This window comes from Lycorma delicatula, chromosome 3 (assembly GCF_047948215.1).
Source record: "Lycorma delicatula isolate Av1 chromosome 3, ASM4794821v1, whole genome shotgun sequence".
NCBI lineage: Eukaryota > Metazoa > Arthropoda > Insecta > Hemiptera > Fulgoridae > Lycorma > Lycorma delicatula.
In genome coordinates, this window is record NC_134457.1 from 9,406,393 (window position 1) to 9,421,105 (window position 14,713).

Here is a 14,713-nt window from a genome sequence, read left to right on the forward strand (position 1 = left end):
ATGCGCTGGAGCACCGTCTTGCTGAAACATAGTGATTTCAGCAATCCCTTTTGCCGTTAATTTTGGAAGCAGCCACTCGTCAGTCATTCATAGATAACTGTGTTGATTAGCTACGCCATTTAAAAAATAAGGATCAAGAAGATGTTCACCTATCATCCAGCCCAATTTATAACATGAGGCAGATGATGTTCGATTTCCTCAAAAGAGTGAGTACTGTCTTTCGCCCAGAAAATTCATTTTGGTTATGAGAGCTTTGATAAATCGCACACGTGTCTGAGGACATGACTTTCTTTTTATTCTTGGAAAGCGCTTAAGCAATATGCATAAACACGTCTATCAAGGTCATTGTCATTCAACTTATTAAGTATGACTGGACAAAAACATGTAATGTCCAAGTCCTTTCCTTCATAGGCTTGCATTGTCAGTCTTGGAATGCCTAATTCTGTAGAACATTTGTGTGTTGATTTCATCAGTAATCGTTGAATCGATCTCCACAGCAGTGCATATCTCAGCTCGAGTGCTCAGCCTCTCACTGTGTGGCAGATCAAAAAGATGTTGTCCTCTTGCAAAAGCTCTCATCTATCATGTCAGTAACGTTTGTTGTGATTTTGATGATTTCACAAAATGCACAACGAAATTATTCATAATGTTCTTCAATTTTTTACCTGTGTGTAGATGTTCGTGGACCCACACCCAACCTAACAAATGCTCTTCAACACTGAACACATTCATATCTGCCATCATTGCACACTAAACTATGACTAAGATCATTCCACCATGAATGAACACGTCGAACGATCTCCACCACGTTTTATCCTCCCCACCTTTACCAGCAGCAGTGAGTGATATCAATGGCGAGAATTAGCTGCAGTAAAGCCCAATAAACCTAGATTTATTATAGTGTAAAAAGACTTACGACCTACCCTCTGCACATGATATCTAATAAGTAGGAGCTCTTGGTTTCTTTGAATGGTAGCACATTTTCAAACTTGTATATAAATTTTAAAATTATTTATATGTTATCTTTTATATAAAATTTATTTATTGATGTTTCATTTATTTAATGAATCCTGAAATAACTTATTCTATACACATAACTTCTTATGTGTTAAACTTTAATTTATGTATTGCAAAAAAAATTATTCTAATTTAAATATATTTTATTCTTTTAGGCGAACTGTAAGAGATACTCAGACTGGGCAAGATGTTGTCCTTAGTGACAAAGATGTAAATTTAATTCAGAAACTTGAACGCCAAAAGATTCCTGATGAGGCTTATAATGAATATGCTGTAAGTAATTTGTTTTTTAATGTTACATTTTATTACAGAGTATAGGTATACAGATTTAAATTATATTTTATTTTACATTACTTGAGAGGTAGTCTTGTAAATTTCTCTTTTACCATGTAAATTTAAACCAATATTTGTTTCGGTTTTGCCTGGCAGCAGTTGTGCGGGGAGGTCCAGTTGAACGAACACATGATGTTCGACTGCCCAGCTCCAGGTTCCAGGTGGAGGGGAGGGCCGAACACAGGCCACCCTGGAACTTAGAAATCAAGGGGAAAATTGGCCACTCACAAGTGGCGAGTCAGTGTGGTGAGAGCCGCATTGTCAAACCGTGTTGTAGTTCCTTGATGTGTTTGCTTTGTTCAACCGACATCAGTAGTTTGCCTGAGGGGAAAGATTCCTGTCACACTGCTGTAGGAAGCTAACCAAGAGATATGGCTGGTTACCAGCCAGATTAAGGCTCCAAGCACTAATGGTGGACAGGTACTTGCTGGCATTCAGTGACCTAAGCGTGGCAGTAAATTGCTGTCTTTGACGAGAAAAATTTAATTATTGATAGTCATATATGTTTTAGTAGATGACGGGTTGCGCCTACTCATTTTAGTGATATATGATAAGTGGGTGGTGGGACACGCAAGCCAATGGTGTATGATATCACGCTTTTAGGTTAGCTCTAGGAGCTAGTTAGGATACTGGTCGCTAAACTGTTTCGAGGCTCAGTAGCTATTTGTGGCACAGACATTCGGCCCTAATGCCTAAGACCGAATGGCAGGAGAAATGCCAAGCAAACCAATGTATGTTAGGTTTTCAAACATTCAAACTGCTTTAGTTTTGGAATAATGTGTGACAGGGATGTGAAGTATACATCAAAATGAAGATAAACTGATCAAGTGTTTAGAACCTAAATACATTCTAGTAACACATGTGCACTGTGTTACAAGATCAACAGCCACATGAAGCTCGGTAGTCATTATGAATACAGTGCAGAGGAAGTTTCAGTGTGTTTTGTGGGTTATTAAGCTTGAGTCAGTTAGACTTGTTAGGTGTGAATACAGTTATTTGTTCAATGAGAACCACCATATGAAAATAACATTGTACAGTACCAAACGACAAACAACTCAAAGAAACAAGCAGCCCAGTGAAGTAGTAACTTATTTACGTAGCCCAAAAATCATTACAGTTATATTCTCTAGAGTAAGGCATTAAAAAAAAAACAACTGTTCACAACATTTTAAAAAAACTTTTTTTTTTGCAGTTATAAATTTCAACTGCTATGTAAAATTTACTTATAAGATAAACAATTTGAATTCGCTACAGGAATTTTGAGTAGGTTAGATCATAATGGGGAGTTTTTAAAGAAGTTTATTTTCTGTGGTGAAAGTATATTTATGTTTCAGGATGTGTATCTAGGCGTTATAAGTTATAAAGTACTGAACCTGTATATGACATGGAATATCAGCATGATAGCCAGAAGTTAATGTGTAGTGCTCAGTTCTACAAGACAGAGTTATTGGTCCCTTTTTTTGCTGAAATATTTATTATAGGGAACAAGGAAAAGTACACAGTCTCTCAGATAACAAAAAATTCCATTCTCCATTAAACACCGCTCCTTCACATTTTGTCATATTCATGCAGCAGTAACCAAATGAAATTTTTCCTCAGAAATAAATCAGAATAGTCTGACCTCCACAGTCTACATCCCACAGGCAGAGATGACTGCTGGTGGGAGTTGCATACACCATGATGTTGTACGGGGTTGAATTGTGGGGAAACGTCACTAAATATGCAAAATATTTAGGATGACTCAATGCTTCACACAGGAGATGCTGTTTATGGATAATCTGCACGTATCGTACAGTTTCTAAGGAGGTGGCTGAGATCTTGGCTGGCCTTTTACCTTTAGACCTGCTGATTGAGTTAAGGAAGAGACTCCGGGAATGGGACCTCTATCTCCTGCCAATAAGAGAAGAATTTCTGTTGATATTGAAGAGGAGTTGTTAGGAATCTGGCAAATCAGGTGGGACGAGGGGATGAAAGGCTGATGGATGCACCGCATTGCCAAAGATATTAGAAGCTGGTACCGAAGGACTCATGACCCCTGGGTTTCTCTTTAACACAGTTCCTGACAGGCCATAGAGGCTATAGAGATTACTTGAACAGATTCTATTTGTACCACTAGGACTTTTGTCCCACATGTGCTAAGGAGGAGACCCCTCCACATGTTTATTTTAGTTGTACACGATTTGAGAATGAACACCAAGAGATGCTGGAAACATTGGACGCAGAGGTCATGTTTAATCCAAAAGACACTTGGAGAATTATGATGAGAGAACCCCTTGAATGGAAGACTATAGAGGACTACGTTAAGAAAGTGAATGACAGATTATATACCTCTGAGAAAGCTCATCAAGGAATTCGGTGTCGGGCCGGACAGGCCTGCAGCTGAACGCTTAGATGGTCCCCCACCTGTTTGGGTGTCATCTTCTGCAATGAGGTTGCTGGCACTCCGCATACTGGCATCTGATGGTTGTATACTTCTGTCAGAGGTATGCTCCAAGAGCAGTTCTAGAAAGGGGAAGGAAAAAAAAACAAAAAAAGAAGTCAATAGCTTGTATAAAATGACTCAAGATCCCCCCAAAAAAAAAAAAAATTTACAGAGTTGTTTTGTAGTTAATAAGAAATTTACACAAAATAAAGTTAATATTAGTAAATTCTGCATAGATGTTTTAAGGATCCAGACTTGAAATATAAATGCACAGTACGGGAAAACTGTCAAAACATGCTTTGACCCCATAAGAAACACTAAAGAGGCTTCCTAATTGAAAAAGTAGTGCGATTCATTATTTACATGATTTAGTAGATATCTATATCATTGTAATTATGCATTGTTACAATTGTTCTTATTTTTATTGTCCATTTACAGCATACATATTATGAATGTATTGTGATGCCATACAATAAATAATTGCAATAGTAAAATAATTTAAAATAAATACGTGTATACTTTCCTCTCACATACAGTTAAATTTACACAGGCATAGTCATTTATTCTTGTTGTGCAATTATAAAACCAAATTTCAATTTATTAGCTTGCAGAGTGCTTTGCCATGGACAAGAAAAAAAATCTTAATTTCCTGATGCTTTTACGGTCAAGTAATTTGATATTTATCTTGCTCAAGATTTAGAGTAAGATAACTATTAAACAGGCAACGAATACAAAATGAAAAATAGTGATAGTCTGTATGTAATAGTGTTGATTAGTTATTTACAAGAAAACCAATTTTACTTTGAGTATCTAAAATTAAACAGTTGTGGTCATTCACTTTTTTATTGTTATATTTTCATTTTTATAATTTTTTCTCTTGCAGCCTTGGATTGAGTGGTTCACATCAGAAGTTATGAAGATGCCGTTAAGAAAATTTCCAGAGCATAAGCGATCGTTTTTACCCAGTCTTCATGAAAAGCGTAAGGTTGCAAAGTTAGTACACGCACTGAAAATGGGATGGATTAAACCGACAAAGGTAATTGTTAAATATTTTAATATCTATATATTAATTTAGTAGCCAGTTTTTGTTTACCCTCTCTGAAAAAAAAAATGCCTAACCTATCTATCTGAAAATTGTTTAGACAAACTTTAAACATCTAATTGATAACAAGCTTCTGTAAACTAATTTTTTATTTTGTTAGTAATTATTTTTTATTTTATATGAACTTCAGTTCATGTCATTATGGCTACACAACCTATCTTGCATCACTCACTACTTCTGTCTCATCTCATAAGAAAATAATGATGGAAAACCATTTTCTATAGACCACAATTAAGAGTGATGTCAGTAAGTAATTTTGGATTTATTTCAAATGCAAGAGCTATCAGTTTTGATTGTTTGAAAAGATTCTGCTTAAAAAAGTTGATATAGTTGTTTTTAAAAGATGATGGCATAAATTAAACCTAATTATTGTTGTGGTTTCAAATGAGAATGTTATGAGTTTTTATAAAATTGTGCCCTGATGATTATATGAAAATGAACATGTTAATCAAGTCATGATGGTTAAATGAAGAAAATAAGTATTTTTTAGAATTAAATATAGTTGAATTATGTTACTATAATGCAGTAATGCATTTTAGCAGATATGCATTTTTCTCACAATTAGAGGTGAGAGTGCTTAACACTTTGAGAATTATAACAAATAATAATAAATGTATGAATTAATTTTTTATGTTGTAAAAAATTTTTTTAAATATTTAATTATATATATATATTCTTTTTTTATTTTTTGAATTTCTTCCCAACTTATATCTTGCTCTTTATGACTGTTTTTTGATTTATATTTTGTGATATTATTTAGTTGTGCTATGAAATATTTTTTGGTTTCATAGGAATTGAAGAAGGAAAGGAAGTTGAAGTTTAAAGCTGGTCCTCAGTTCTACATGTTATGGCAGAGTGATGATGTTGCTGAAGAAATGCGTAGAATCCATAAACATATACCCGCCCCAAAAAGGCAGCTTCCTGGTCATGCTGAATCATATAATCCGCCTGCTGAATACCTCTTCACTGAGAAAGAAGTTTGTTATTATATAATTATTTTAAAATTAATTATAATCTGTTGTAATATAAGTGGTTGTGAACATTCTGAAGCGGCAGAATGTTTCACCTGCTAACAGTGAATATTAAATTGATCGCAGTTTTGAAAGCTTATTGTTCCCACCTTCTCTTTACAATAGTTACTTACTGAAAAATATGGAAAAATAATCTAAAAGAATTGAAGAATTGCAATTTTTTGGTTTGGTCAGGGTTAAATAAATCTTTGCAATGATCACAGAATATGTTAAATTTTTAGTTTTGTAAGGAAGAATTAAACTATTAATTTCATTACTAGTATATGAAAATAAAGCAGACACAAATAACTTGCCCACATACGAACCCTTATGATAGAAATCAAATGTACGCAATTCATAAGTCTGTTTTTATGTGAAGAGAAATTTTGCTGCATCTCTTAGTTTCTTATGTTGCCTAAACTGCATTATATTTTTCCCCACAAATAAAATACTTCATAAAAGTAAAGTAAAATATAAGTACTTTAAAGTTCTTTTTTGAATATGTAGAAAAGCTTAGATCCTAAAATCAGTGTTACCATTATATCAGGTTGTCTAAAACATATTGAGCTTTGGAGGCCGAAATTGAGAATGCATTTATTGTTATTGGAAAATAGCATTATGAGATCACATATGCACCATTTTTTCCGATGACCTTTTGCCATTTTTCTGGCAACACCATAATCCTGTCACTGTAGAACTTCTGTAACTTCTGGTCAGAAAATTGTGACATGTGGTTTTCTCAGGTTTCTTTTAAAACTAACTTAACACCATTCAGGGAGTTCTGCAGAAACTGAAACAAATGATAGTCTGACAGTGCCAGGTCCAGTGTAAATATTGGATGCATTAAAACCTCCCAGTCAAGTTCTCTCAATTTCTGACCGGTCATTAAAGATGTATGCGATCTGGTGTCAGTATGGTACAGGGTCTGGCATATAAATCTGATCATTTTGTAGTAGTTGTTATGTTGGCACCACTGTCAATGAGAAGGCGGAAGTGTTGTACATTGACAGGTCTATTCATGCTATTTCAGTAGCCAGTATGTTGTGGTCGGGTGAACAACGAGCATTTGTGATTGAAGCCTATTTTAAAAATAATGACTGTAATTGTAACACAGCGTTTATTTTGCAGATATTTCAATTTAAATCGACACGCGTCTGTTCGTAGTTGGAATACGATATTGTTGTGGGTGAAGAATTTTAGGAACACATCGTCTACTTTAAAAGTGAAACCGACAGGATAAAACGAATTGTGAAAACGCCTGAAAACATTAACGCTGTAAGGTTAGCTGTTACGCGGTCTCCACGATGTTCAGCAGAGAGACATGCTGCTGTGCTAGCCATTTCTGATCGAAGTGCATGACGAATTCTTCATGTCGACCTGAAATTCCATCCGTATAAGATGATGTTAGTGCAGCAACTTAATGCAAATGATTGGGCGTCTCGCAAAGCAGCTTGCGAGGTCATCCTCGAAAATGTCCACCAGGATGCCATTATTCTTTTAAGTAACGAGGCGCATTTTCATCTGTCAGGATTTGTGAATAAACAAAATTACTGTTATTGTGCTTCGCATAATCCACGGCAAATTCTTGAAAACCACTTCACAGTCAATATGTTACACTGTGGTGTGCGGTTTCAAAGTTCGGCATAATTGGCCCATATTTTTTTGAGGAGTTAAATCGCAGAGTAACAGTAACATCTCATCGATACATAAACATGTTGAATGATTTTCTGCGACCGAAACTGAATGACTTTCAAGGACATGAAATTTGGTTTCAACAGGATGGTGCCACCGCTCATACGGTGAGAATTGCAATGGATGTTCTGCAAGAAACCTTTCCTGGATGTTTGATTTCTCGATTTGGTGACATTCCTTGGCCAGCGTGTTCACCTGATCTGGCTGTTTGTGATTTTTTCTGTGGGGGTATCTCAAACATAAAGTCTTCAGTAGTCGACCACAGTCAGTTGGAGAACTCAAGGAGGCCATTCAACGAGAAATTGAAACAGTTCCACAAGTGATGATTTAGCGAGCAATGTCAAATTTTATAATGAGGTTAAGTGATTGTGTAAGGAGTAATGGAAAACATTTGGACAACATAATATTCAAATAAAAAAAATCTATGTAAGTAATTCACTGTAAATTGCAAAAATTGATCATTAATTTGATATATTATATGTTTTAATAGTATGAAACACAGTTTAATTATTATCCCTCAAAAATCGTCAGGTTTATATGACACCCTGTCTGTTGGCATGCTAATTGTCATCAGTACAGGTCTGAGTTTATTGTTCTGCCTGGCAGCAGTAACTTGTGATGCACAATGCCCTTCCAATCCCACTAAATGCACAGCATAACCTTCCTGAGCATCAGTTTGGGCTTTACCACTGATTCTGGAGCTTCTTCTCACTTCGAACATGATATTTTTTGCATATTGTTGATGTAGGTTATCTATCCACTTTTCATCACTTGTGATCAACCACTTCAGAAATGAATTATAAAATTCAATTTCTCAATTATAAAACTCAATTTTGTTACATTTCAGGTGATTCACAGATAGAAAGTAATAGAATAAATTTTCCTGACTCAGTTCATGTGACACCCACACATCAAACTTCATTTTGTAGCCACCTTTCTCCAAATTTATGGTGATGGATGTTTAGGTCATTGGCGATGTCATGACTGCTTACATGGCGGTCTTCCTCAAGTTTTGTCACAATATGTTAATGTTGTACACAAAAGGCTTGCTAGTTTTTATACTACCTATTTATTTTATACTTATCTTAATAATATACTTTTCATTTTCAAAAACTAAGCTGCTCTATTTTGTGTTGAATAAAGGAGTGGAATTTATTTTTTACACAAGTTACACACAGCAAGTCAGCAGTTATTTTTTTCTTCGCCCTAAACAGCACCTTGCTTCACAAAGGTTTGATAATGAATTGAAAATTGATATTACTGCATAGTTTGAGTCACTAGTAATGGAATTTCTTGAAGAAGGAATGAAGAAGTTAGTGAAACTATGAAAAATGTGTTGAAGTTCTTATATAATAATTTTAAATAATAATGTTTGTTCATATTTATCAATTTTATTTTTTCAAAACAGACCTTACCTTTAAAACACCTTGTATCTTGAGTATATGTTTCCTTTGAGAAATGATGAAACACTGATTTTTAATTAAGTTTGATTTAAAACTAGAATACTGAATTTGTGAATGTAATTTTTTAAATCTCATGAAAATGTTATCAGTGAGTCATTTTTTCCCTGTAAAAAGATTACCGTATATTTTATATGTAATGGCTATTTTTTTCAGAATTGTCTGTTCTTAATTTCTGAGTTAATTTTCTCATTTTCAGATGATGAAATTTGAAGAAAGTAAGAGATCAATTGGTAATAAAAAGCTCCATTTTATTCCTAAAAAATACAGTAGTCTACGTCAAGTGCCTGCATACGATAGATTTATTAAAGAACGATTTACACGTTGCTTGGATCTCTATTTGTGTCCTCGTGCTGTTAAAATGAAGGTAAATATAACTTGGTAGTCATACTATTAACTTTTTTTTTTCTTTATATATATATATATATGTATTAGCTCTGTGAATGTTAAAGAAGCAGTTTAATAATATCATCTGATAGAATTGGTAGAAGTATTCTATTTGGTTAAAGTAAATACTTTAACCAAGCTTTACCAGAGAATTATATTTCTGTTTTTACTAGTTTGAACATTGTCCTATTTTTGTGAATTGTAAGTAATATTAGGTTACCCATTTGGTTGTCAGTTTGAATACTGATTTTTAGAACAAAGTCAAACAAAATCTTTGCAATGTTCATAGAATTTAACTAGATGAATACAAGGGGTAGCTGAAATGTAATGTACATTGGAACATCACTGAACAAATTGTTGCACAAAACAAGTGCTGCCATCCTGTAGTTTCATTCCCTTACTACTAATATTCCTAAACAAAAAAAAAATGCCCTCTTGAATTCTGTCAGTCGCAGTTGTTAGGGATTTGGGTGTGCTTGTTATGTCAAGACATATGAAGCAGTGTGTGGATTTGAAATTTTAACATCAGATAAAGTAAATACTAATGATATTCATCATCATCTAAAAGCTGTTTATGGTGATGAAAATGTTTATTGAAGCCTGCGATCAAAATTGTGGCCAGCTAAATTTCGTACATCAGAAGCTGGTAACTGTCAGTAGCTGGCAGTATTGAGTATGAAAAGCACCAAAAGGAGATAGATGAACTTATTCAAATTGACCATTACATCACCACCCAGAAAGGCTTTATCAAAAAACAAGTGAGACACATTATTGCACAACTGCGCAATCTGTTCACAATGGGTGACCGTATATGGTGTCCTCTGATTTTCACTTCTTTCTGCAATAGAGAGGGATGTTAAGGGTATTCCTTTCACCACCAATGATGAACTGAACGAGACAGTGAAATCATGGATGAAAGAAAGACCGCCAGAATTCTTCAGTGACAGAATAAAAAACAGGTTTACTATTGGAAGAAATGTGTAACTGTAAATGGTGATTACATGGAAAAAAAAGTGAATTTTTATAATAAATAAAATAAACTTTTATGCCATATTTGTTTCATTTGAGACTTATGAGCAACTATGTGTTACATTTCACCCACCATCATATAAAAATTAAAATAGATACTTTATCAAGCTGGAATACTTGAATTTACTTAGTAAATCCTAATTTTATTGACCACAAAATATTCATTCAGATGACCACACTCAAATATCTCTTTCAAACCTTTGCTGTTTGTTATAGTTGTACCTTTGTAATTTTTTTTTTCTAACGCTTGAACTTGCAATCCTCTTTTTTGTGTAATGGTGATGGTTTTTGTTTTAACAAGCTGCATCAGTTGAGTTTTGCTAAGTTGAATTGTTTTATATTTTTTATTACTGTTCAGTTATATAGTTTTATCATATACATGATGTAATTTTTTCTATTTCTGAATTTTTTTTTTGTTTTATTTTAAATTAAAGGTAGCTATGAGAGTTTGTGTATGTGTGTAAAATTCTACAGCAAACAATTTATTATGATTAAAGTAATTAAATTGAATTTATTTTAATTTCTAAGCAATATGATTTTAATATCCATCTAACTGCCATTAACTACCCAGTTTTATTTTTTAATACAGGATGCAGTATTTAATGTTACTCATTTTGAAAGAAGTATATCATATTTATTGTACAGGGCAAAAAAAAAACTGAAGACTGTTAAGTAAGGCAGGATCTCGAATTCACAATACATGCCTCATGTCTTGAAGACACATGTCTTGGGAATGTCCTCCATGACAATCAAAGCATTGTTACTATCTCCCAGGTACACTTACCATGACACAACATAAAGGGTCGTACTTTACATTCATAATCTCTTAAAAAATTGCATTTTTAAGATTGTTGATGTGTAAGTGTACACTTGAACTTTCAAGTACCCCCTTATAAAAAAATCTGCTGCAGAAGATATGTTGAATGGAAGGGGCCACTGATTGACACCAAACCTAGAGAGAAGTTGTCCGGAGAATGCAATTTGAACCGTTTTGCCATAGCAATACCAGTTCACAGGAAGAAGGTTTCCAACATGTGGTTATAATGTTCAGTGTTCACTTCTTTGTAACAGTTCCAAGTGTTGGGAGGGTTACTGCACTCATCAACATGAACTCCTTTTCAAGGCTGTTCTTCTCTCAAGCTTGATATTTTCAAGTGATCACATGGTGTTGCAGTGAATGGAGGCTTTATCCTGTGTGGATCCTGTCTTACATCACTGATTCATCATCTATTGACCTATTGTTATCTTAAAGGTGCTGTCCCATGTTGCCAGTCATCACCTAACGTGTGATAAAACTTTCACTACATATATAACTGGCTTGCTAAACCTGAACTGTTCCACACAAAATATGCACTGTTGCACAGACCAGTGTTTATAATTATACACTGAATCCAACCATCACAGTCAGGGACCCCTCTTACAACTTACAAAAACAATGTTGTAATATCAAAATGCGTAATGTTAAATGCCACATCCTCTATTCCCTTTGATTCAGTTAATTAAAATTTATCATTGTATTCATTTTTTTAAAATAGGTAAAAACTGAGAAGAATGGGTTTTTTGTATATTTTTGTTTTTTATTTGAAAATCTTGTTAAATAAATTGTGTCAGTGATTGTGAATTTTATTTTGATTGCAGTTAATGATCGAACCAGAAGATTTACTACCTAAATTACCTAGTCCAAAGGATTTGCAGCCTTTCCCAACTGTACATTCATTAATATTTAAAGGACACAAAGATATGGTTAGAACTATTTCAATGGATCCATTAGGACAGTATCTTGTTTCTGGTTCTGATGATGAAACAATAAAATGTAAGATCAATTAAATAAATAAATAATTATTTATTTTATATGCATATATATAATGTATGAAGTATTGACCACCAAAACACAGTAATTAGACAAATTAAATGTACCATATTAATTTCCAATTATTGATTTTCACAATATCCCAGATCTTCATTTAAGACTGAATTCTATAACTGCATTAAAATTATTTTTTTAATAATTTGTCATTTTATTCTAAATTGTTTTCTGTTTTGAAATTTTGAATTTTATTATGAACATATATGTAAACTCTGTTGTAATTGTATATATATATAAATTATATTTACTTGATCAGCCTAAGTACAGAACAATAAATAAAGTAGTATGCCACATTTACCTTATTTTATCAACTATGCAAAAACGTTTTTACAAATTTCTTGCATCATCGGTTGTAATACATTTTTTATTTTCAAATTTTTCACATCAAATTATATAATACACATAAATATTATAAAATAAAAAAGAAAATTTACTTTTTATAAAAAACAATAAAAACTAGTTAAAATTTCATTATTAGATTTTTTAAATATGAGTTATAAAAATCAATGATTCAAAATTAAAAATTGAAATAAAAATTAAACATTATTTTTTATATATATTATATTTAAAAATTAAACATTCAAAATTACATATATAGAAGTACGATATCAATTGATAAAAATAAACTAAAATAATAAATAGTTTAAATAGAATAAATATACATGTGGTCTAACCAATGTTACATTACTGTACAGTTCTATTTTAAGTCAAATTTTTTTATAAAAAGTAAAAAGCTTTTTATTATTTTTTAAAAATATTTATTTGTAATATGTAATTTGATGTGAACAATTTGAAAAAAAATTTGCAAAAAAGTTTTTGCATTTATGATAAAATAAGGTAAGTGTCATCCTACTTGTATTTATTGTTCTGTACCTAGGTTGATGAAATAAATATAATTTTGTATATTATTACAGAGGAATATGATTCTTAAAAGAATTGGTTTTAGAAAAATAAATATTTATATTTAATGGAGTAATATAACTAATTTGCATATATAAAAAAAAATTATATATTCAAGAAACAGCAGTTTAACTTTTTGTTGATATAATTGATGAATTATTTGAATTTTCATGAAAGAAAAATGTGTATATATTATATATATATATATATATATATGTTGCATAGTAATTGCATTTTTGATGAAAATATGGGTTTGAATTTATTCTAGTTTACTGATTTTTTGGCACTGATTATTACTGTAGTTAAAATACCATGCGTTTCCTTTTTATCTTTATGAGGTTTCATCAGAAACTTTGTGTAATTTTCATTCACTTGAAGAGTGTGCCTTTTTGTGTTTTCTCCTTCAACGTCACACAAAACTCGCACCATTTTTTTTCCAGCCTTCAAAATGTATGTAAAAATTATTTTTTAATGTAGCCTTCAGTTCTAGAGACTTTTGTATAACACTTTTAATAGATCTGAAGTGACATATATGGCTTTTTCTTTCTTAGGAAGAAAAGGTCATTTCTTAGCAGTGGTTATGATAGATATATTAAATGAAACAGGTTGCACAGAGAAACTGGAAAATTTTAAATACTTAGAAAATATTAAGTAAAGTTACTAACCTTTATTTGATGTTGAAAATATATTCTACAAGAGTGGACATTTCAATATAATTTACCTTTTAAAAATTACTTCACTTAAGTGGTGTCCATTTTTACATACACATTAGTAGATAGTTGAATTTTTTGTTCAACAGTTCAATAATTTGTATAATAATTTTACTTCCCAATTGATTTATGGACTAATTCAAAACAACCACAATAACAATAATCCTAATCTTTTAAATAAAAATTTTACTAAAAATTGTTAATACCAATTCTAATGATTAAATATTTCACTTATTAGATTAGCTAAATTTTTTAATTTATTTTTTTGGAAGATGTATATGAAGAAAAAACAAGATATAAAGTTTAAAAATTAAAAAACCACGATTGCTCAAAAAAACATGCTGACAAACATTGTTCTTTAATATATTATAATTACTAATACAGGATAATTAAGGAGCGTGGTGTGACAATTTTGAACATAGTATTTTTTTTTATTAATGACATTATATAAAATAATGTCAGTTTTATTAATGTCATTAACGTAAATGAAAATTTACAGATCGCATTAATAGATAAAAATCGGAAGATCGGTTGCGAAGATAAAATGGCATTTCCGAATTAGCGTGATTTGTTTGATCGATAGTGTACTTGATGCAAGCAAATGTTGGCCTTCAACCTAGTAACAAATACCCCGTTTGATTTTTGAAAATCGGACCATCGTTTGCAGAGATATCATAAGAGCACCCCGTTGCACCTCCCAAAGGCGCCCCAAAGGGCACCCCGTTTGTTACCGGTCGATGGTGATGATCGATCTAGCCTCACACGAGTTCCTCGCATCACCTGA

General features: G+C 32.3%; 1 protein-coding gene across 1 annotated transcript in view; it reads left to right on the forward strand.

The window, feature by feature from the left end:
- The window catches only part of LOC142321372 (ribosome biogenesis protein BOP1 homolog), a 49,950-nt gene that overhangs the window by 11,145 nt on the left and 24,092 nt on the right, over window positions 1-14,713 (forward strand). The window contains exons 4-8 of the mRNA XM_075359403.1: window positions 1,173-1,290; window positions 4,656-4,808; window positions 5,666-5,851; window positions 9,236-9,403; window positions 12,091-12,265. Coding sequence (XP_075215518.1) covers window positions 1,173-1,290; window positions 4,656-4,808; window positions 5,666-5,851; window positions 9,236-9,403; window positions 12,091-12,265 — 800 coding nt within the window. The remainder of the gene's footprint in view (window positions 1-1,172; window positions 1,291-4,655; window positions 4,809-5,665; window positions 5,852-9,235; window positions 9,404-12,090; window positions 12,266-14,713) is intronic.